The sequence below is a fragment of the Bombus affinis genome, chromosome 12 (assembly GCF_024516045.1).
Source record: "Bombus affinis isolate iyBomAffi1 chromosome 12, iyBomAffi1.2, whole genome shotgun sequence".
In the NCBI taxonomy this organism is placed as follows: domain Eukaryota; kingdom Metazoa; phylum Arthropoda; class Insecta; order Hymenoptera; family Apidae; genus Bombus; species Bombus affinis.
The window spans coordinates 12,001,234-12,025,781 of record NC_066355.1 but is presented as its reverse complement, the minus strand read 5'-3'; the positions used below and the strand labels follow the sequence as shown (position 1 = coordinate 12,025,781).

Sequence of the window (24,548 nt, the reverse complement as noted above, 5' to 3'; positions counted from 1 at the left end):
TCTCTTCGTCATTCTTTGCCGAGAAATTCTTACCAGGCCAAGTCCTTCCTGCATTTTAAACACAGAGTTGTACGAAATAAGAGGAAAATATCGTATTAACATAGGCTTTAAAGAAGGATTCTCGCGTAATAACAACATAAACAAGATTTTTATGAGTTTTTCTCTCGACTAACTACCGGTTGTACGCTACTAGACCTCTTTGGGATGTAAATAGATAGGTACACTCGAAGTACAAATATCATGTTTTTATTTTATCGTTCGTTTATCGTTTATCGTACGTTGTACGAGTGTTGCTCTCGTCTTTCACCGTGTAACCGTTGTCGAGAAATTTTCTTCGAGCTAGACGGTTAGACGGTTCACGCTGGGATTGAACTCATTTTTGAAAGAGAAACACGAAGAAACGGAAAATTCTAGCGTTTGGGGAAAAAGTTATATAACGGTATAACGAAGTAAGAATAGTTTATACTGGTTAAAAAAAGATATTATAAACGAATAATCGAGTAACAATGTCAGGTTCGATCACTGGATAAATTTGTAACAAAGTACAGCGAAGCGAGCTTTGTTCAAGATTGATCGATTAATCAGTTAGTTTTCCAATTTTGTGCTGGTCAGTTTAAAAAATTTAACAAACAATAAGAAAAATTGAAACAAGGAAATTGACGACTGTATTTAAAAATGCCGAGTCCTGTATAACCAGTAATCACTCTAAAGAAGAATCATTTGCTGTTATGATCGTTACACGAGAGTCTCCGCCTAAATCAATGCTGTATCAAAAAGTTGTATAAAAAATACCTAATATATATATATATACACATATATATATTTGCAAAAAAAAAAAAAAAAAAAAAAAATTGCAAATAAAACACGGTCTAGTTAGGAATACAAAAAGTACGCGAAGCAAAATGAATTTTCGTGTTTTTCGATGGTTTGGATATTTTTGTTTGTTAACGAGTAACAACAGCGCTAGTGGAAGAAGAAGTTAAATGGAGATCAAACTTGCGCGGAATAACGTTCGTTCGAGAATTGCGACTCGAGGTCGCTGATGGTCAGATATTCTTTTTGATGCGACCAAAATGCATATTAGGTTGTACTTGATATAAGGTGTCAGAGAACCACTTCTGGCTCTCGAGTATAATTTCAAATATCGCTACTTGCATGAGAACGATCGATCGACCTCGAATATAATTATGTAGTTAAAATGCCAAAAGTATGACTTGCAAGTATAATGCAAGGGGATAATAACAGACACCTTGAGTTTTGTTACTTTCAATAACTTGTACCACTTTGCAATCGTAAACTATAGCTACTATGCGAACAATTTACATCGCATAATTGAATTTGTTTAATAATAGGTATTTTTTCAAATCGAGGTAAAAAGATGTTTATCACGGGACGAAAATGTTCTACTCGTATGAACGTTGTACGATAAAGCGACGATGAACGTAGTAAGTCCAACGTGGCTATGTTTTATTGGAAAATTTACAGCTTTGCCGGACAATAATTCCCGGTACGCGCGTCTCCTCGCAGATGTTGTAACGAATTGCGCGAAATTTACAAAACGTAGAAGGTAAAAATATGAAAGTGCGAAGTGAACGGGAATTTCATAGGTGGTTGCCGAAGCTCGTTTGGTAATATGTATACACGAACGTGGAAAAGCAATAATGCTTTGCGTACTGATGTGCAAAGATACGTGCAACGTGTGTTTGCTAATGACACTAGAATTTCATGATACTTAACCACATTGTCGCTAATTTAACACTTGCAGATTCCTAAGATTCGATTAGCACAGTTGGCGTATGAAAAATACTAGGGATATACCGAATATTTCGATGACAGAACGACTGAAATACTAAACTCCTTTTACATTATACCAATTTAAAGTTACTAACTTTTATTCTATGATCATTAACTAAGTAGTCATTAACTACTCTAAGTGATCCTTTTACGTAAACCTCTAAACGCGATATAATATGAGCGAAACTAACGCGAAACAAATTGGCCAATTTCTCGCTTCTTATTGACGCAGATACCAACTTTTAGAACATTAGTTAACAGGAATGATCGAAATATTTCACGATATACGTATTCTACGCAAGACGATAAAATTTCACCAAAAGAATTCTTACATTTCCACTTTACGTGTTTTTCTTGCTATTTCGAAGACGGGCATAAGATCCGCTTCGTTGCCAGTTGCAACTAACTTGCACGTAAAAGGTTTACCAACCATTCTGTAGAAATATTAAGAATTCGTATTTAACGTCTTATTGTTAGGCAATTAACAACCTCGTGCAATATCACGTTCCGTCAGTTTTCTCGATAAATTCGATAAATTTCCGTCGACGAATATCTTCTTACGTTAGAAAGATTCGGCTGGACGTGTCTTCTTGCGGGTCACCGTCGGAAAAATTCGCTTTTAACCTAACGTTATACGTTGCTGGTTCTGAAGGTCGTGTCCTTTTCTTCGTCGTACACGTATATGCGAACACACGATATTAAAAACAGTTAGGATTAAATTAAAATCAAGCGTACAACTTGCTGGTTTAAATTCAATTGCGTTGTTTATATATTTTCATTTAATTTAATTGTATATACATACGTGTGTATATTACTGGTACAAATCGAACGTAACATACAATATTAAGAATATCTTATTTCTGCAAGTTGATCGAAATCTGCAAAAGGTACACTAAATATGGAGTTTGGTAAAACGAATCGAAATACCAAAGTTCCGTAATAACGCATCGAACGAATTAAAATAGCGAATGTTGAATGTTTAAAAAGTCAGCGAATGGAAATGCAGGTTTTAAACATGTACATGGATCTATGTTTACTCTATCTCTCTTTTTTACTCTTTTCGTCCGTCTTTTTTTTTTTTTCATCCATTTTCTCGTTGTTGTACGCTCGAAGAAGATTCGTTTCGTGGTTACTTCGGCTCACCTGTAACGCTCGCGAGTACGGGGAAGCACGCATGGTTGAGCTCCTTAAGCGGTCTCCTCGTGCTCGGCTCTAGTCTTTGGTTGTTTTCGACCCACCTTCCCGAGTCTTCCTAGACTTCTCTTCCTCGACGTATTTTCTCACGGGCACCTCGCGTAGTACGTAAATGTATGTACGTACTACTTACGTACGTCATCCACTGTCAACGACGCTCTTTTTTTCTCGACCATCTAATTTTCTTCCACCTACGACAGGAACAACGTACCGTCAAATTTGGTGGGCCTTCAAACCTTTTCACCTGGTTCTTTCGCGATACGGATCGTTGCTTGACACGTTCCAGTGGTTTGTTTTATTTACGGAGGCCGATTTAATATTAGCTATATAACCGGATTTTGATGATTCAGGCATTATTTATAGACAACGAATCGATATAGAATTCGGCATAGCGAAGAATCTAAAAGACGGTAAATCGATACGGTTGTTCGATTATTTATAATTTAAAACATGCCCGATTATATGGGAAACAGGTATCACGCATAGAAAAGATTTCCTTCTTTGATTCCTTATTTTATAATATGTGAACGGTAGTTGTTGGACTGTGCGCACATACGTTTATTATAATATAAATGCGATAAATAAATAGATATAAGTAAGGTATAGAAAGATAGGCTCGCAACGAGTACGGTATATACATACTTGCATTTCGTTCGATCATGCCATTTGCATTTTATCGAACATAAACTATTTTTGCATCATACGCAAGTATCAAAGAAATAGCTGTAAAACTGTTCCATCGTTGCGTAACGGTTATCTTTATGTTTTTTCACTCGATCGTAAGTCTGTTCCTACTGACATTCGAACAATGTACTTGAACCAGTTTTCTAAGTAAGTCGATCAAACAGTTACACATATAAACAAGTATGTCGAACCTTTTAAGAATATCTAACGCGCGATATCACGTTTTATTATTTATCACGGATTTTTCATGTTTAATCTTGTATCGTGCGTGCCCGAAATTTGAAGATTCCCCGGGAATGTAGTTTTTGAATAACGAGCATCTATAATTATAATAACCAATATATATATAAAGATATGATCTAATTACGAATGATTTGACTCAACTGAAATGAACTTTAAACGAAATAGCACAATTATCTGTCTGTGTCGGACTGTGCGTATATAGTTTTAAATGATCTTGAATCAAAGAATCGTAACTATACGAATGTATATGTATATATGTAACGTTATTTGAATATAACATGTATAATATATAATGTCGTTTGAGAGAAAGGATATCGAATCGAATGTGTCTATCGAGAGCGAGTTAAAGAACGATTGTTTCTCGAGCACGCCTCATAGAAAGATTCTTCTTAGGCGGTGGACGTCGCAGACGCGGAGGAACGCGGCATTGGAAACCGATGAGGGTCTCGATAACGTCGCGTTACGCTCAACGTTAGGGTGGATTCACACTACGCGCACCGTCATGAAAGGTCAAGCGTTTTCGAGAAATATATTTTTTACGTGACAATCGTCACGGCTAATCGACGATTCTCTTTGCGTCCATGTAGGTGCTTGCTACAGTGACAAAGACAACATGACAATGTAGCTACGTGTAATGTGAGACGACCTTTATTCGCTCCTAGAGAAGCGTTAAATGGCATTTCGATGCGATGCGATGTGTTGATTCTTTCCCACGTGAAATGGATGTGTCGCGACTCTGTGCGAGAATAGGCAGACGCGATAATGGAAAAAATCAGGGACAAAAAAAATTGTCAAAATGAAACGAAATGTTTTTGTTATAAAAATTGCAGGAATCAGGATCGGATATGCCAACATTCAGGATGAAAAGTCTCGAAGGCGTATCAAAGTATCGAAGAGTATCTGCCGTTTGAACGAAAGAAAGAATTATTCGCAGACGAAATACGTAGATCAGGGCGTAAATTAAACCAAGTAATTAATAGAAACGTACATGTTCGAATTAGCAGCGAGAGAAAATTCCGCAAACATACGACGAATATGCCTTATGCACGCGTATTCGATAGAACGAAGTGAAAACAATTTCAAATTTGGAAAATGAAATCGATCGGTAGGTGAATATGTTGGATAATACGTAAGAATACACGCGATGGTCGATACGCGAGTATCGACGGATACACGCGTTAATGCCATGTCGTATTCTATAGAGGTAGCGAGTAACGACACGTGTCGAGACCGTTCAAACTCTCAAGAACCATCAGGCTACCGATAGTCACGAGTTTAGATTTGGCGGCAAATTCGATATCTTCTTAAATCAACGATCGATGATCCCGGCGTCACGATGGCGTGTAGGGTGACAAGGACATTACACAAGGAACGGGTCACAAAGTGGCGGAGGTGATGAACCTCCCGGCAAGAGGATCGACGATGAGTCGAGCGACTCAGCGTATTACCTTGGAATCTCGAAAGAGCGATGTTATCCAGAGAAAGTTTGTAACATGTGTGCATATGTGTATCATAATTTATCGTTATCGGTAGCAATGTAGTTTATCGAATGTTTCGTCGCTCGATGACCAAAACAGGAAATATCGACGCGAGTAATCGACGCAAGAGAGGTTTAGAAGAAAACTATTAGTTTTATGGTGTTCTTCTTAGTAATAGTAAATACTTGCAGATCCAGTTTCAACAGAGGTTGAATTACAAAAAGAAAGGAAAATGATACAACCAGTTTTAGTAGGCGATACCCACCTTGCTGAATAATCGATCTTTAACGAATAACATGTATCTTGATAAGTATCGGCATGAGAAATATGTTCTATATACGTAAATGTTCGATATATAGAAAATAGAAAGAATACGATATCGTTAAAACAACGACACGATAGTTTCTTAAAAGATAAAGTCGTCCCATTTTAGCTGCGTCTTATCATTTGCAGGACCTGTTGCGTTGCCAATCGTTATAGGTGGATTTGGTGTGAAAAAAACATTCGTACGTCCTCGAAACGAAATAACGTTTTTACGAATTAGATCAAACTCGAGTTTTTTTTACAGCTCGAATAAAAAAGAGTAGTAAAGATCGTTTGCGATTCAGTCGAGTGGAATCTTGCCGAAAAACCGTTTACACGTCATCCGATAGATGGCAGATTAATTTTCCTAACTCGTTGAAAAGTCTCAAATAGTTTGATCCAATTTGAAAGAAGTTATTCCGTTTTAAATGGTGTACGAACGGTGCACAGACTATATGTATATTTGTTTATTGGATGCGCGTATGAACGAATATCTTTAGAAGCACGTTGAAACGAGGCACGTTTATGGAATCTCGGATTTATGGAACGGAGCGTTTCGCGCGCCTAAATCGCCGAAAAGAGGATGCCTACTACGGGTGGAAACCGTGGTTACACGACGTGCGCGCAATTATATACGATTCCACATATTGGCGATGTTTCTGGCGAGGAGACCACACAGTCGGTTGGTACACGCATCGCGGAGAACAAGTTTGAACCGAGTGGTGGAAAAAAGAAGGAAAAACGAAGACAAGAGAACAGGCTACTCCATATGTAACCATATGTAGATACATACTACTGTCCGTCGTGGCTAGCTCCGCCAATTTCAATGGATATTCAGCTTCGAAAGAACCGACGCATAATTGAGACGATTTCAAACTAAGAGGTGTAAGTCTACGATCAAACGGATTAATCTTTTATACCCTTGATCGTTGGCCCTTCCGTATATCTTGGAATTATTTCGAAAAATATTATGTCGCAGGTAACCTGTACACTGTCGCTCTAAAAAGTATAGAAATTTAATCTCTAACGAGCCGATCTAAGGAATCGTTAGAAATACGCGAGGTTGCTATTTGATCGAATTCATGGGTCGTTCAGCGCGTAGATAACATGCTAATAAGACATAAACTATGTTAATAGGAACGCAGAATAGTGCAAAGGAACGCGAAAAACAAGCTAGTAATCGAAACCGAGACAGACTCGATCCGTGATATTGCGATCGCGTTCCTACGATAGATGATCGTTTCTTGCCAGTTATTCACATTGCCGTTGACAAGTTGAATTATCTTTCGTTTATCGCTTTCTTTCGCGACGTTCTCACTTTTTCTTGTTCACGTTTTCGAACACTTTCCACGGTGTTGGTGTACGCGGCTGTGCCGATGGATCAAAGGTTTTGCAGCTTTTATATACCGGGTGTCGGATGTAATCCGCTCTTAATAAGTCGTATTTTGTAAAATTATGAATATGGCGTCGTTTTATAGCGTATAAATAAATTTTGCGATCGGAGCTTTAGAAATTCCGTAAAAGCGTCGAATGGAAAGAGGATAATTTATCGTAGGGCGCGGGAAATTGTAGGATGGCGTCTTTCCTACGTTAAGGTATCGAACGATCGCAGGGTGGAAGAACGAGAAAGAATGAGCGAAGGATACGAACTATACGAAGAGAGCGTCGTCAACAATCCGATATGTAAAGCGAAGGAAAGTGTAGGAACGGAGGAGTGTCGCGACAATCGGCATCGACTATCGGAGATCGGAGAGATCGAGCAGCCAGTGGCAGTACCAACGAGCAGCTTGATATTCGTCGGACGCACGCCACGGAGTCCGTCTGCGTATGGACGCGGAATAAATTATCCGAACGTCTGTCCTTCTTCTCTCCTTTTCACCATCGTACCCTTCTCTCTCATTCCCTCTTTCTCTATATTTCTCTATCTTTCTCTATCCTTCTCTATCCTTCTCTATCCTTCTCCATCTTCCTCCGTCTTTCTCTATGATCGTTCGTACCTTTTTCTCCAACGACCGTCTCTTTCCCCTATAGATCGTTCTCCCACCGGTGTCTATAACGATTTCTCATTCGTAGCGGTGGGACGATACCGGAAGTGAAGTCAGAACGGCGGAACCAGACGTTCACTCAATGGAAAGTTTGAGTCGTTTCAGTGCGTCTAAGAAGGGCCGAGCGTAGATCGGAGTTCCGCTCGCGTGGAAAATCCGTTTCTTTCGCCGGGCACGCAGCATTCCCGCTCGCGACTCGCGCGTGCACGGTGCACGGTGCACCGCGCACAAATTCGAACGACTGTAAAAAATACGTTCGCTCGACGTTACGATCGCATCCTTCCTCTCGTCGTGTATCGATCGACGAGCAAATCCCCTTTCAGCCACATCGGTGTCGGACGCGACGGTGATACCGGGGTGAAAGATGCGGCCTGGCGTTTCTTTCGATTTCGTAGAAACGCGCGACGAATCGGTCGGCATCGATGCCACTACTTCGAAGAAACGCGAAAGAGGAGAAGATCGAGTCGACGAATATCGGTGATGAACGTTCTTGGTATCCTCGCGAAGAACGAACCAGCGAAACGATGTTCGGCTTCGAAGAAGATGCAAGTCGTAGCACGTTGAAAGACACGTCGGAGTTGGGAGATGGTGATTTTTTAAGAGAAAGCGGAAAAACGATGCGTACTGTGTATAGACGTGTGTTTCGAAATGGAAGGCGATGATAATTATAGTCGAACGAAGCACCGGGTGGCGTCGGCTGCCGGAATTTTAAACGAAACGCGAGATCTTGATAATTCGTGTACCTGAACGGTATATAATTCAACGCGAACGTTTATTCGCGTCGTAAACGTTTTACGTAGAAAAGTGGCAAGTTTTCTTTCGAAGAGTGGAGATTCCAGCGAAATATCGTGAAATAAAACTATATGTACCGTTGTTACGACTCTAGCTACGTGGTAGTTGGTCGAGCTACGGTGAAACATTTTCGACAGCGAAGGAAACGGACGCGACGTTGCTCGTGTGCGTTTTTCCTTATCGTGGAACGTACGATTCGACGAGAGTGTAATTACGATGGAAACTTGGATGGCTTGCGACACGCGTCTTTCGCGAACACGATACTCGTTGGTTTAGTTAATTCGAACGACGATAAAATCGGGCTTCTATTACGAGAACGAAGGAATTAACGAGCTACGGATAAAGTCCCGTTTCACGGGCCAGTTTCATGGTTGGCCGTTGATTTTCAGCATTTTCAGCGTTTCCAGCGAAACGAGATACGACGAGCACACTTTCACTCGCGTGTTACGCGTGTTTCTCGATTAAAACGCTACGAACGCATCGTTCGACTTGGAATTTGCCAGCTAGTGATGACAGGTTGTTCCTTCGGTGTAGAAGGTATTCGCGAGGTGTTTGTAAAAGGTGTAGGAGAGGCTGTTGGTGCGTTCGCGACAGCATACCTCAGAAATGGTCAGCCAACACGCGATGGCCACTACGGTTCGCAGAGTTAAGCAGGAGAATCGTCTGAGGCGGCAAAACCAAAATCAAGGTATAGAAACCACGGTCAAATCACACGTCTCTAGCGTCCCTCGAATCGCAGTCGGAATTCTCGATCTGCGCGACGTGTACGTAAACGAGCTGGATAGAACCTATCTGCCACGTTATACGTTAACTCGATGAACTTGAACGTACGCCTATAACACCTACCCTAGTAAAAGACGAAAAGTTTTGGAAATAGTAGAACGGTCTTTTTCAGTTCTTCCTAATTCTATCTTCCATGAGTTTTCTTTATATATCAAATATATTAAATTCTGATATATTAAACGTTATATTCTGTATGCCTGTATGTCGTGCATGTAATTTGTACTGCGATTGATCAAGCGCGAAAAGGTAAATAGGATATCGTTTCAAGTCGAAGAAATTGATCCGAGCATCATTTATATGTTACTGGCGCAGCGTGGTAACGCGATGTATTAAACGACAATTTGAAAAATAACGCGAACATTTCACGAAAATATATATAAAGATAAACATACCTACATACGTGAATTTCGATGCAGCGGCACACACAAGAAGTTGAAATGAACAAATGTAGATTGACTCGGTTACGACAATGCCGATAAATTTGGTAGAAGAGAAGACGACATCCAACGCGAATTCGTTTCTCCGTGATGGATAGTGAGTTGCGGTCGAACTTTGCTTCAACTCCGCTTAATCGTAATTACTCTATTGTCAGGAACTAATGCTATTTAGTCGTTGAATGTTTCGAAGACTTTTTGTTTTTCAGACGCGTGGCAATTTTCTCCGACTTTTACGTTCTTCCATTGACTTTACTTTCGTTAACTTTTCGATCCACGAGATATTCGATTCGATTCAACCAAAACAAATATATCGATCGCGGGGGAGAAACAGAAACGAAACATGTACCGTGTTTACGTGTTTCAGATGAGGAGGGACTTTACAAGCCTGTACCACCACCGAAACCGGTGCCGAACAATCAAAAGAATCAGAATGGGCAGGAGAGCAGCAGAGTGCAGACGGTAGTGGAGCAATCGTCGCGGCCGATTTCCGCCATTGAAAGGAACATCACGTTAGACGACAACCAGGTTCGAAGTTCCGGGCAGAATCCTGCACCCGAATACAGGATGCCACCGCTCTACGGGGAGGAACAGAGCTCGAATCAGACTCAACAGGCAGCTAACTTGCAGACTCACAGCAGCAAATTTCCAGTAAGTTTATTTCAGGCCATTCGGACATGTACCTGTTCTATTATAGTTGTGATTAATTTGCGACAGCGTTTTGAACAACCAACGAAGAGGTTCGTTCGGCGAAGAGAACAAGACCGAGAGCCATGTAAAAATAACACGAGCATAGGAAGAATAACGTAGAATACGGGTGGTTCCGTGCGATGCAACCACGTCACGGACAGTGATTGCGCGTTAATTAACGATGCATATTAACGATGCGTGCATTAATTCCACGTGCGCGAAAAACCTACCTATGTTCACCGATTGTGCACTGGAACGTGGATGGTACATATGTATTATGCGTATATACGTATATACGTAGATAGTAGAGCAGAGTTGCGCTTCTATACACGCATGGCGTATAGAAGTGGTCGCGGGCTGGAAACTTTTGTTATAGACACGCAGCGCATAGGCGTGCCGGTGAATTTTTACCAACACCGATAACGCGACGAGTTTCGAGGTGTAACAGACTGAATATGGCGATTCCAGTCGTGGACTTTGACTTGGAAGTCGATGAAAAAAGGAAACGCCACGGTTAGAAGTCAAGGCGTAGCGCTTTATTCGGTATGGTCTCAACCGTCGACTTTCTAGCCTTCTTCTTGTACCTCTTCTTCGGACGTTGCTGCCGCTGTTGCTGCTGCCGCTACTGCCAGCAACGAGTAAGCCAGTGTGCGAGTGTCCTTTTAATCGCGTTTTTCTCTTCCGACGGCATATCCAAGGCCGCATCTCGTTTAGAATCGTTTTTAATTACGAGTGTTTAATTACGAAACGCGTAAACAACCAGATCGTACAAATTTATTTTTTAATCCTAAACGAACAATCTTTTTTATTTTTTCCTAAACGCGGTTTGACTACTTGTCGACTATTTGCCCATATTCGGTATTCGGTATAAGGATAATATGATTATATTAGTAAGTCGGTATCTTCTCGGCGTTACCGATTGACAAAGAGCAACGCGATCTAAATTCGGGTAAATTCGGAGTAACGTTTACGGTTTGTTAGAAACGATACAATGCTGCACATTCGATTCGTATATTAAATTATCGTGCTTTGTTTGGTGATAATAATCTTGCCGTTCTGTTCTCGATTGTATGGTAATAAGTAATTAACCGTTATTAACTTTCTCTCGTAAAACGGAGATGGTTAATTTCGCATTTCAGTGGAACATTTGAATAACAGTAGGTACGAGTGAAACGAAACACGTAATTTATATTACGCGTAGATCGTAATAGAAAACTCGTAAAGGAATAACGATACGAAAATTGTTGAAAGAATCGATTTCTTGTTAACGACGCTTTCGTTATTCTTTCACGCAGAAATATATTACACGAAGATATTTCACGATTACTACATAAAATTTCAATATTTCTATTAATACGACATCGATTCTCAAATAACAGTTTAATTCGTACGGCTGCTGGTATTTTTTATAACATATCGTTCACGTTTATTAGAAAAAGATCTATTCGTATCAATCGTTGTTCTTCTTCTTTTTTTCCCCGGTAGAAATTTCGATAATTTGTTTAATTTGTCAAACATACGCGCATTCGGAAAACATAAAGTAATCTTAACGGTAGGATAGTATCGATATAGAGCGATGATTAAACTCATTAAACTCGAGTAGTAATCTTATCGAGAAAGAACCGTTTGTGCTACATAACCAGGATACCATTCCATAACGTTAAAACGTAGAATAAATATGAAAATTACGCCATTTTTATTCTCTCATCTTTGTTACAGTTGTAAACTGTACAATGCTATATCGGAACTTGGAACTTGGCGATTGCCAGAAGGAGGGTAACAGCGGGCTTGTTAAGGAGAAATTTACATTATTCAAAGATCAACGGTTTCCATCTGTCAAAGTGATAAATTATCGTGGTATAGTAGTCGAGAGGTTCGATGCCAGTTCGTCAGATATAACTTCTAGTTCTAGTTCTAGTTCTTACGAAATAATTTTGATGGAAACGATCGATTATTTGGAAACCTACGAGGAAAGCCGACTGTTACGCTTTCGATTGGTTTTATTTTGAAGTTTTGTGGGAAATGCCGCGGAATCACCTTCCTCTTCCTCAACTCGAGTCGCTATTCTTTTGGGAAGGAAAGCGCTATTCTTTGGATGGCCGAGCTTTATCGCGGCGCGCGATGCTTTGCAAATAAATTTTGTCAAACGGACCGTAATAACAGGGGAGGTATTAAATTCCATAAGAGAGGAACACAAGCAAAACGTGTGAATTTAATATCCTCCTTGATGTTCCGCGGTGATTGTGTAGAAGTATATCAAAGAGACGCCCTTAAGAGCGCTTTGACATTCTCCTTTCAACGGGAATGAAAGCATTTTATTCTGCCCGCTGCCTTCCTTCCCCTTCTACCTTCTTCGATGCTCCATTTCTCCTCTGATATCAACTTCAATCTCGCTTCTTTTTTTCCTCCGAGGATAAGCAACGGCTTTGCCTGCTGCTGGATCCTTACGGGATCGTGCGTGTGAGAAAATGGACAAGTTTTCTTTGCAAATTGAACGAACATGGGAACATGTGCGATGACTCGTTCGGAACCGAACGCTTGTCCACGATGTCTGCTGGCTGCTGGCATCAAGGGTAATGAAAATCAGATCGTACGTTCGTTAATTCGACGATTCCGTTAGCAGTTCCATACTAGAACAGCGCGTCCAACAGTAACGCGGCTTCATCCGTTTCGATGAATTTGCACTTTGATTAATTACGAGATTATCCTTTAAAATTTTTTTATCCACATTTTCTATTTCGTATTTTTTATTTTTTATTTTCAAGAAAAGTACAAGTTTTCGTTTGCTGGATTCCATGTCAGATCGTCCAATTTCGATCGTTATACTAGAATTGTTATTAAAAAGAAAGGTATGATACAATGTTAGAAATTTTTAATCCTAAGAGACAAGAAGATAAATAAATAAGATAGAGGAACGGATAAATAAGATACGCAAATAAAACTTGAGAAAAACTTGACAAGTGTCTTAGAAATTTCTGTGTTCGCTTAGACGTATAAAATGATTCTACTATCGTGTTTGAAATTTGTCTTACGATGCGATATATTCGTTCGTTTCGCTTAAATGTAAAGTTGTCGCGACGATTTAAACAATCATATTCGAGTAATTATATAATCTTTATTTGCCTCGTTAACTTGTCGGCTGAAACAAATTGCGGATAACGCTTTTTATATAAGATTATTCGTTATAAACAACTTGCTTGCGACTTACCAGTGCTCGGACACAAAAGTTTGTACATTTGTTTCGATAATAGACTTTTCTAACTTTTCTAAAGTGTGAAATATCGTCGAAAGAATGTACGATAAATGTTTTTGTTGCATCTCTCGTGATACGTAGTATTCGTCGATAAATTACATTAATTACTTGATCAATTAAAGACTACCGTTAAAGACAATCTCGTAAAAACGAACGTGTTTATCTTACGATAGAAATATGCGTAGAGATATTTTGACCTCCCTTTTTTATACCAATTTCGCTTAATTTTATGACACAGCGTTTTACGTTACGATACACTTTCTAAAATTTCTTTACAGCTTTAGCGGCCGTTAATAAATATCGTTGTCACGCTTGTCATCCGCGTCAAGTCGGCGCGAAACGATATCGAAATAATATTTCGGATGAAATAAATCGAAAGGAGTCTAAATTGGACGTTAAAACGTATTACGATGTCAAAATGTCAACGCGAACAACCTAAATCTTACTACCTTGATATCTTATTTTCTTACTCGCATATATTTCATCGTTGTTTCTTTATCCCATCCCCTCTTTCCTTCCTTTCACTTTCATTGGTCAACTCACGAGAAACGACGTTTCTTCGCTTTGTTTTCTATCGTTCTTCTTTTCGATCCTCGTTAATCTCACACTACGAACGAGTTAAATATTTTTCCTCCGAGCAGTCTTTACAGCATCGTACGTTTTATTCGTTGTTTGTTAGAAAATCAACATTACCATCGAAACGTCGCGTAGCTACGACTTTGAATCAATTTTCCTTCGATGAAATATCTATTCCGGTATTTCGAGGAAAGTGAAAGTCGCTGCTTGTATATTTCCTGTACCATCGTATTTTCGGTATACGATTAATATAACACGTTGTACCGTATCTCGGATAACGTCTCAGGTGATCCGTCATAGTGCATCCACTCAAGTACAGTTTATTCGACTCGTTAATCGGAAACGAGCGTATTCGAAGAAATACCATACAGATTGTCGTGGGAGAAAAGCGATTAAAAAGGAACCAAATGGCTAGTCTTTAATCGCTTCGTCCCGCAAATTCATCTCTACCTTTCCGGTAGAAAGCAAAATAGCATCGGATTAATTGCCGTCGTCTCGGACATGACAAGATACCGTCGCTAACGCGTATGTTCCACATTCTACTTACGCATTGCGCAGAAGATGTTGGGTGAAATCTTTGGTAACAGTTCGTTGTAAGTACGTTCGTTACGTTCTTGGGAAAATTCTCAGAGATTCTGCAGCCAGACAAAGCAAGCGTCATACTTGCGTACCGTTTGCCGGAAGTTGGGAAGGGGGTTGCGATAGCCGTTTAGATACATCACTTTTCCCCGTGGAGCGGCCTCGCGAAGCGAGAACAAATCGGAACAATTGTCGGTGACGACATCCTACTTCTACGCAAGTTCGCTATTTTCGTCACTTGGCGAACTCGTCTTTGGCACCTTTGTTGTACCCGCCGACAATCGTGTTATGTATTCCGTGCATTTAACTGTTTGCGAATTATTCAGCCGATCTTTCGTGACTTGGAAATTCTCGTCTCGTCTCGTCTCGTCTCGTCCCGTCCCGTCGAGTTTCTCTCGGTAGCTACTCTCCGTGAAACCGCCATGCTGCAGCTAATTAAACGCAGTGATCGTGTTGTACAGTAATATTTTGATTACTCGTGTAACTGTAATTTAACGAACTGGTAAATATCAGATATTTCTTTTATTCTAAAATCTTAAATATTAATTTTATTCGAATAAAATTCCAGTATCGTGACGCACATTTTAGAGAGACGAGAGGCGAGAAATTTCAGAAAATACTTGTCTAACAAGAATGTAAGACGATGCAAGAGAAACAGTTTCACATACATACGTAACGGTGAACTCGTTTCACGGGCAACGAACTTACCGAGGATTTTCCTGTTCTCTTTATTTCTCGTTTCTTTTCTTTGTTCGTTTCGTAGGAAATTATACTATAGAAAATCATGCGGATGCATGCACAGAAAATTGTTCGTAAACAGTGCACGCTATCGAACGGTGTTGATTAGGCGAGTTCATTGTCTGTTGCAATAGCTCGTTCGTTTTTATCACGCTTGCTTTCTTCTGACCGATGCGCTGCGCTGCGCTGCGATGCGATGCGATGCGATGCGATGCGATTTCAAGGCGAGTTTAGTTCAGTGACACCTCTTTTTAGACGCATTATATGCACGCAAAGAACGGCTGATTGGCGAGCGGTGCTCCTGTTCTCGATGTTGTTTGAAAAAATCGAATAGGTAGCGTGAAATCGAGACCGAGAAGCGACGCGACGTCGTTGCGTCGTCTTAACGCGCGTCGGTCGATCTTGCTTCCGTTCTGGCTTTTTATCGTCGAATCTATCTACGTATCTATTTGGCAGGCTGGTGAGAAAATTATATAAACGAACAAATTTATAGGATGATCGACGATGAAATTGTTTTACCAACGCTACCGGATCCTTTGGATATTGCAGATAGGCAATTATTAGTATCGCGGTATTGGGAAATTTCCTTTAATCGTATCGTTGTCTTAAATTCACGGTGGTTGTTAACGGCGAAGTTAAGATTATATTTACTAATAAATTGGCAAAATAGACAAAGCGAATGATTAATACCGATGACAGAAATAAAATTGAGAGTTAACGATAAAAATTACGTATTTCGTTTATAGATCGAACGCGAGGTTGTTCTGTCGTCGGGAGACAAAAATTCCAAGATCCCTATTCTACACGAGTACAAACAAAGAACTGCCGGTAGAGTGGCGATTGCACCGGATGCTCCGATCAAACAACAGGCTTGGGTTCAAGAGGTAAGCTAATTCTCTCGTTAACGTTCGTAATGACTGGAAACAGTCAAATTTCTTACGTAACATGGTCGACTGTTGGCGCTAGATGCGATAACGTTGCTCCGATATACTTTTGATTGATACGTAAGAGTATACACCGTGAAACAATGTGATTTAAGACGGGCAGAGTTTAAAATGCTTAATAACAATATTCGTAATTGCTAGACAAATTTAACTATAACTGACGCCAGAGTTCGAACGATCAATATCTTTTACAGGGTAGAGAGAAAAGATTCGTTTTTCTTTTTCGCGGAATATTGCCGTTGTATTTGAAAATGCATACCTCTTTATCCTTTAAGAGCTTTGAATCTTTGGCATACGAGTCGAACCCTCCTCTTTTCTAATTCGAAAAGCATCGGTTGATCGTACGAAGGCACAGGTATGGAGCAAATGGACGTCGATTCGCGGAGATCGTCGAATCGCGAACATTACGAAATCTTTTCATTGACCGGCGATTGACTCGCGCGCGTGCAACTCGTACAGCGATCGGGCACCTACGTGAATCGCTGGAAATGCGAGTAGGTGTCGTTAATGCACGTGCTACGAGGTACTATTCCACGATCGTAGGTTACAAACGGATGTGAGAGTCATAGCGTGTGCAAAAGAACATGGACAATTATCGTCGGATCTGCGTTCGGAGTGCGTTCTTTCTTCGTCGTTCTCGCACAGAGCCGGCGCGCGTTTAATTTATTTTAGATTCGTCGATGAAACACCGACACGGTTCGAACCGATCTCATTGCGCTTTCTTTAATTTCTGCCGAATAATTGCGTCATACGACGCGGAATTCAACGTTTCTTTGTTACGGTATTTATCCTATAATCACCATGCTAAAATAGCAATATGTGCGCGTACTTTTCACCGTAAAACCGACCTATTGTTTTTACGATGTAGGCGTCTTGCAAATCTATTACCTGCTTCCCTTGGTTCGTTCCATGACGTAGGTATGCGCGTACATAAATCGCTAGGGAACGATTAGTAAGAACTAGCTGTCCTAGTTAAGAGGAAATTCGTATCGTAGGCGATTATAGGCATATCTTGTTGCCGCTGCAATCGTCGCGATGCGACCAGTACGATAAGAAAGCGCGCTTAAGAAAACGATCTTTGCCGGAAATACGTAAGCAGATGTTTTTGTCCTACTCAAAGCCTGATCGTTGTTTGCACTTTAAATAAATTAAGCACCATAAATAAACGTTCGTAAACCAGGTTCGGCTTACGACGAACAGAAAATGTGCCTGATCCAACGTATTAGTGGGAACGACTAGTAACGTTTTATATTCGCACGTTAGATTTAGCGTAGCGTAATCCTCGACACGGCAGCTGTGCAGGGACCATAAGTCAGAAAATCTTTTTTCGTATGCACGAAGCGTGCGATGGAGCCCTACGGGCGAAACTTGGCTCTGTTCTCTCTTCCCTGCCTCTCTCTTCCTCTATCCTTCTGATTGACAGTGTCGGTTGTTATTCCAACCACATCCCTTCCTAAGAACCAAAGGATTCAGTCCGACAACTTTGAAATTCCCTCTGCGGTTTAAACGGACATGCTGCCATTAGCTGGCCGCTGTTCTCTTCGGCGGAGAATTGTTTTCGGTGGATTCCGGCAGATCGCGTCGAGAGTTTCCCTAACCAACGCGACGCGACGCCTTTCCTCCGGTGAGAAGTGTGCTTCGCCTCGCCGGTTTCGAAATATTCGATAAGGCGAACAGTTCGGATATCTTTCGATTATCGGTGTCGGTAATTTTTATTCGAAGAATAACTTAATTTCACGTCGAGACGCTTTCACGTTGGCGTCTGAAAATTGCCGGTTAAGGGAATGCAAACACGCATATTCAAAAGTGAACGTGCGATATATATTTTATCCGTATATCGTAGGAAATTTCGCGAGTAACCGATAATCTTATTAGCTCTTATTAACTCTTGTCAAGCTTAAATTAATTATTACTTGTAGTAATTAAGCAAAGAATTAGATCAAATGTAGGGTATTAGAAAGAAAGGGACGGGCGACGGAGCAAAAATTTGAATGGAAAAGCTTTTTAATACGGAACAAACTTATTCGAGCGTCGGGATAACCTTGTTAAAACGAGTAATTCCACGGGTTGTCGCCAAGTTAAAAAGTCCAAAGTTGTAGCGACTGAGCCGAGCGATTTAATAACGTATCCCACACTTTCCCTTATAGCGTGTTACGTAAAATGTCTCCACGCTGGTTAATCGCTTGTCCGTGTCCCGTGGAAAAAGTTTCAGGTGCTTCTCAATCGCTTTATCCGCCGACGCGCTCCAGCGTTCGCTGCCAATGACTTTTCTCCGATGCTAATTGCACAAAGCTCGAGACTTAACAACCGTACATGGCTACCAATAAATCGATACTGTCTGCTGCCGAATAATTGAATTTGTTAGGTTGCTAGCGTCCGGTGTTTGTCATCGTTACAGTACGTACGGCGAGTATGCCACAACAGGCATGATAATTCAGCCTGAACTCGAACTTGTAACAAGTTAAAGCGACTAGGGAACTGCTGTCATTATCGCGGCGCTTTTAACTATCACTTTAAAATACTAGCCCGCAAAATTATCGGTACTTTACACGAGATTAACTTTTATTTTTCATTTCATTCGATAATACGTGTAACTTGGAAACTTCTTCGAACAAAGAATCTATCGAGATAGTTAGATAGACCTAACGAAATTCCACGAGTATGAAATATTAGTCGACTAGATGGATAACACGATGGATATAAGAGACAAGAGCTTACGATGTAAACGATTTTTCAGGGCACTCAGATGCAAGAAGCGAGACAGGAGGGTCAAGCCAGGAGTTATCAGCCAGCGGAATCTTACGCGTAAATATCTACTTGTATCGCGGCGCGCTCGGCGAATCCGAGAATTGATTTTTCCCGATAAAATCGCAATTTCTCCAAAGGTCGACGTCGGCTGCATCGGCGCCAAGGACCACCAAAATCGATGAAGACAAGAGCAAGTCCATTTCGAGAACTTATCACACGATCAAGGACATGATATCGAGCCGTTTCGGGCAGAGTCGCAAGGATGTCGAACCGGAACCGGAAGCGAGTTTGAACAATGTCACGGAAGAACTGAGAAAGTCCAGCAGAAGCATCGACGAGGAGGAGGCGAAGAAGAAGGAAGGGATTTATGGGAAGCCACGGGCACAGGAACCTCCTGTTAATATGCAGCAATATCCAAAGAACGCATGCGGTGAGTATTTTATATCGCGTATATTTTATATAGCAACATCGTGCTGATTCTGTCCGAATTTTGTAATTTTATAGTTTTTTGCGATTAATGTCGGAGGTAAGATGCCAAACAGCGTATCTTTGGTATTTTGCCTCTCGAGCCACGCCACCGGTGTAATTCTATATCGTAGTAACAGGATGATCCTCTCGCTGTTAATTAACTAGAAGCCATAGCGTTACGATGTTGCCGCAACGACGATCAACGCTTTGCCTTTGTACAAGATGATCCGTCATCGAAAGTCGATTTCGGTGTGCCGCGTTACGGCGTGTGCGTGCATGTAAAATGTAAAATGTAAAATGGAAATAAGAGAGCGTAGTCGGCGGTATGATTGTCGGCACCGCCTTCGAGCCTGCTAGTTAACTAGCAAGAAGATCACCGGTTGTAAGCCAATGGGTTAATCTCGAGAACACGCTATCGATCTTCGATGGCATCCCACGCGATACAGCCAAATGATTTTTACGTACGATTAGGTATAATTAGGTTTGTCGCGTAGAGATCGATGGCTACAAATTATAAACAGACGAGACAAGTTGAAAATCAGAAAGTAGAGAATCAATCGATCGGATATTCTTCATATGGTCGGCATCCTTTAAAATTCCACGCAATAGGCGATAGTTGTAGCGATATCCTATTTTCCATCGATTCTTCGACGAAAGGTTTGAAATAAAATTGCATTTTCCGACTACTCGCGCTACTTTGCGTATACGCGTAAAAAATCGCAACGTAACGGACAATTACGACATTTATGTAACGCTTGAACCTGATTTAGGTCAGTACGGGCACTCGTATAGTTACCTGAGCAATCAACAGAACGTACCGCTTCCTGGACAACTTCAGCCTACGTCACAGATTCAACCCAATTTACCAGGCCAAAGTGCTCAGCTTCACGTGACGCATCACGCTCCACCTGGAGGAGTTCAAACGGTCCATCAAACTCAAGTTCCTGGTTTCGGCCAATCAGCGACAGGTGGCCAGCAGGTGGTGCAAAATGTTGCGAGGGAATACGTTGTTCAGGGACCATCTGGATTGCCGAGTCAGCAATTGCATCAAGGACTTCATCAGAGCCCTCAGAATCAGGTGATCTTTGATTTACTTCCGCGCTCTGCGAATCGCTTTTCAATGCCGGTAGGCAGCATTGGTTTCGTTTCGAACGACTTTAAATTACTCGCTCGAGTCGAAAGTTCCATCAACGAACGCATACATAGGAAGTGAAAGTTATTACGCGGAAAATTACTCGTACAGTCGACGATTTCCATGTAACGTGGAATTCAGTTTTGCAATTTAATTCTATCGAATTCTTAGATTAGATTTAATTCCGTTGGACTTACGTTACACCGATGCGAATATCTCGACGTTTCGCTCTACTATCAACGATTATCCGCGATGCTAAGTAGCGACTGGCTACGATAATTATCTACCATCGTTTTATAGATTCATCGCGATTACAAAAATTGCATATTTAAAGTAAACGAGTAATTCATTCGCATGCATAATATCTTACGTGTCGAGATTCGAACGTATCCTGTCAATGAAATAACCGGTTTCGTATAAAATACGACCAGTACCGACTTTGAATAAAGCGAAAGATGTCGTTCCGTCGTCCGACAGCTTTTAATTTCATTTCATCGAACGTATGCCAAAGTCGTTAGGTTTTCGAGCGAACTATTTTCAATCGCTCGCATATTTTCATTTATTTTCGCGTTTCTATGTTTTATCTCGCTTACTAAATCGCATACGTACAATGTATATTTTTCTTTTCTCTTTTTTTTAATATGAAAGCACACCTGTTATATCGAAGTGGCGAACGGGAGTTTATTGCACGTCGAAATAACGACTCTATGAAAAAAGAAGAAAATATGGGAAAATTTCGTCGAGTTGCGTTCTTAATTAAAAAGCTGGAATACGGGGAGGATATGTTGGAAAAATTGTTTCGAATCTTTGACATTACGACAAAAATTGCAGTTTGTGACTGACACGTTTGTAGCGCGTGATTCGCGACGTTCATTTATTTGTACAGCGTATAACAATTATATAGATAGTCATTTAAAATATATCAAAGGCCAAGTTCGTACATTCTTGGTGAAAAACATGCAAACGATGACGAACGACGAATTCGAATGGTAGTTTAGTTTAGTCGTATTTCGGATCCGCGACCATTGCCAGCCAAAGCGATCAACTTGTTTCCCAGTCGTTATCGATCGTACGTTTCAAATATTCAACGAACATATTTCCCCGTAATACGCCTTTATTCGCATCGACTTGTTCGCAATGAAATTTTTAGACGTTTCTCCTCTTTTCCGCCTCTCCGCTTCTCTTTTCAAGGTCTTATCCGTGCAAAAATTGTGTTTCGAGCAACGAACGATCGAAACGTTTCGGATACGCGCCAGGCGTCAGGTAAAATCGCCGATGGTTATTTCCGGTGTAACCAGCGGAAAGGTTATTTTTACGTAAGTAAGGGTAACCTTTTGCTCATATAAATTCAGAAAGGGCAATAACGCGACACATACGTGTTATTCAAATAGCCGGTGCACGTGATACGCGTTCCATATTTATGCCATCTAAAACCAACCACACACAGCACGATGCACCGTGCGTATGACTCTCCAAATTTATCGATACCCCGATGTAAGACGTCGCGTCGGTTCGTTCATTCACAAGTTCCTTTTACAAGGAGCGGTGACGATCTTTCCCGTTGTCCTTTAATCCGTCGTTTTCCCGACGACCTTGCGGAGAGGCATCTCCGATGGATCGTTATTTTTCTCGAAACGCGCTCACCCGATTCATCCGCGTGAAACATCTAAGATAATATACGCTGTTGTAATAATATGCGTTATTCGAGACGATCGATTAGAGTAATTGGAGAAAAATGAGCGGGACGCTGCGAGTGGCGTTCGTAATTAATACGTAAAATAATTAATGGGAATGCAAATTGCTGTTAGAGGGAGGAGGTAGTAAAAAAGTGTGGACACGTTCGCATCCTGTTGCTTCCGTGCTCGAGACCGGAGTAAACTGACGAATACGTTACGAATTTACAGGTGGTAGTAAATTTCCGATACGTGATCGTGTTGTATCCCGAACGAGTTGTTATCTCCGTTATTACGAGAAATACGACAATTCCCCTCCGATATATCGGTATATGTAAGTAGGTATAGGCAAATAAGTAGTTATCTATGACGAGGGTGTAAACGAATACGAAAATTTCAATCGCAAGAAATCTCTGTGATACGGCGGCTATCGATTATGATCGCCTGCCGTTGACCCTTGATATCGTTTGATATCGTGATTTTCCGTTCCAAAGATTATAATCTTTGTCGTTACTTTTCTCGCTTCGACGTAACTTTCGTGGTACTCTGACGATGACTAATTAATGGGATTAACGGAAACGATTTTGGAAAGCAGGGCCAGAACGCGCAGATGCAGAAGCCTCATGGTCTAGGCGTGCAACCGCACCAGGTGGGAAACCCGGCGATGCAACCGTCGAATCAAAACTTCCAGAGTGCGCAACAATTGTTGCATCAGAATCAGAGCCATCATCAGAGTCCGAGATTCGCGCAGCAGCACGCACAGAACATGCATCAACGACAACTGATCCAGCAGATGCATCAGCAGCAGCAACTGGTCGGACAGCAAAATAGCCAAACCAGCGGCGGTGGTGGTGGCGGCGGTGGCGGCGGCGGGAGCGGAGGCGGAGGCGGAGGCGGCGGCGGCGGCGGCGCCGGCGTCAGGAACGTGCAGCAAAGCTATTTCTCGAACAACGTGTCTTATCAGCAATACCAACAAGCTCGACAAACCATGTCAAGATCTCAGATCGATCTACCGAGCACTTCCAGACAAGCTCAAGAGCTCAGACTGCCCGGACAGGAAGTGTATTACCATTATGCTCAAGGTCGACCGAGGTACGGTGTACCGCAAGTCTATATGAAAACCGAAAGTAACCAGGAAGCAGAGTTTCAGCGACGAAACTCGACGAAAGGTATCGAGAAGGCGGCGTCCCAGCCTCAGCTTTCGTACGAGGACGAAAGGTCTGGCTGCGTTAACGAACAATCGAGAAATCCGGTCGACGGGTTAAAAACTCTTACGGTGGATCCGTTGGACAAAGAAAGATACGAGATTACGGTGGAAGATCGTGGACAAGGGGAATTCAGGAGAAGCGATTCTCAAAGGAAAGACGAGTATCGGCCGGAAACCAGCTTCGCTATTCGCAGAGACGACGCCGTTAGGTGTTCGAAAAGGGAACAGGAACAGCTAGGAGTGGCGGCCGCCGGTCAGGAAAGTCAAGAGTCGGAAGGAACTTGCGTGCAAAAAAGAATCGAAGAGTTGCAGAAACGAGCCGAGGAGAATCATTACAACGGAAAAATGTCGAAGGATGGTATCGAAACGGACGTGGGTAGGAGTTCGTCCGGGTCGAAAATTGGAAACGTCGAGCCTCTGAAGAGGATGGAGAATCAATACGCAAAGGATTGCGTAGCGAAATCGGAGGCGAGGAAAGACGAGCTAGAACACGGTATCAGCCGATTGAAAATCCAGAATCAGGGATCTGGATCGGATTACGATAAAGCTGGACAGAGTTCCTCCAACGTCGATTCGGGAAGAGGATCTGCTGTTTATTCCAGCGGAAGACGGCCACCTCCCGAAGACCAAACTCACCCCCCAGGTTTGTTACTCGCCAACCTTGCTAGAATCTCCTTAAGTCGCCACGATAAATATTTCACCGTATCTCAAAGTACACACACACACACGCGCGCACACACACATATGTATACGCGTAAACACGTAAACAGTAGAAGGTAGGTAATCCTAG

At 41.6% G+C, this 24,548-nt stretch overlaps 1 protein-coding gene and 1 long non-coding RNA gene across 14 annotated transcripts in view; one reads left to right on the top strand and one right to left on the bottom strand.

The window, feature by feature from the left end:
* LOC126922803 (MAP7 domain-containing protein 2-like) overlaps positions 1-24,548 on the top strand; it is a 67,238-nt gene that overhangs the window by 36,822 nt on the left and 5,868 nt on the right. For 6 of the 11 annotated variants that reach the window (XM_050735700.1, XM_050735705.1, XM_050735699.1 and 3 more), the window contains 6 exons: positions 10,118-10,401; positions 16,333-16,470; positions 19,268-19,335; positions 19,416-19,708; positions 20,517-20,824; positions 23,147-24,401. In XM_050735700.1, the coding sequence (XP_050591657.1) occupies positions 10,118-10,401; positions 16,333-16,470; positions 19,268-19,335; positions 19,416-19,708; positions 20,517-20,824; positions 23,147-24,401 (2,346 nt within the window). Of the gene's footprint in view, positions 1-4,885; positions 9,222-10,117; positions 10,402-16,332; positions 16,471-19,267; positions 19,336-19,415; positions 19,709-20,516; positions 20,825-23,146; positions 24,402-24,548 lie in introns of those variants that run through there. The other 5 variants (XM_050735703.1, XM_050735701.1, XM_050735695.1 and 2 more) reach the window with 2 other exon arrangements.
* The window catches only part of LOC126922864 (uncharacterized), a 140,330-nt gene continuing 118,321 nt past the window's right edge, over positions 2,540-24,548 (bottom strand). For 2 of the 3 annotated variants that reach the window (XR_007712962.1, XR_007712961.1), the window contains exon 2: positions 2,540-3,179. This is a non-coding gene — a long non-coding RNA (uncharacterized LOC126922864). Of the gene's footprint in view, positions 3,180-16,789; positions 16,888-24,548 lie in introns of those variants that run through there. The other variant, XR_007712963.1, reaches the window with a different exon arrangement.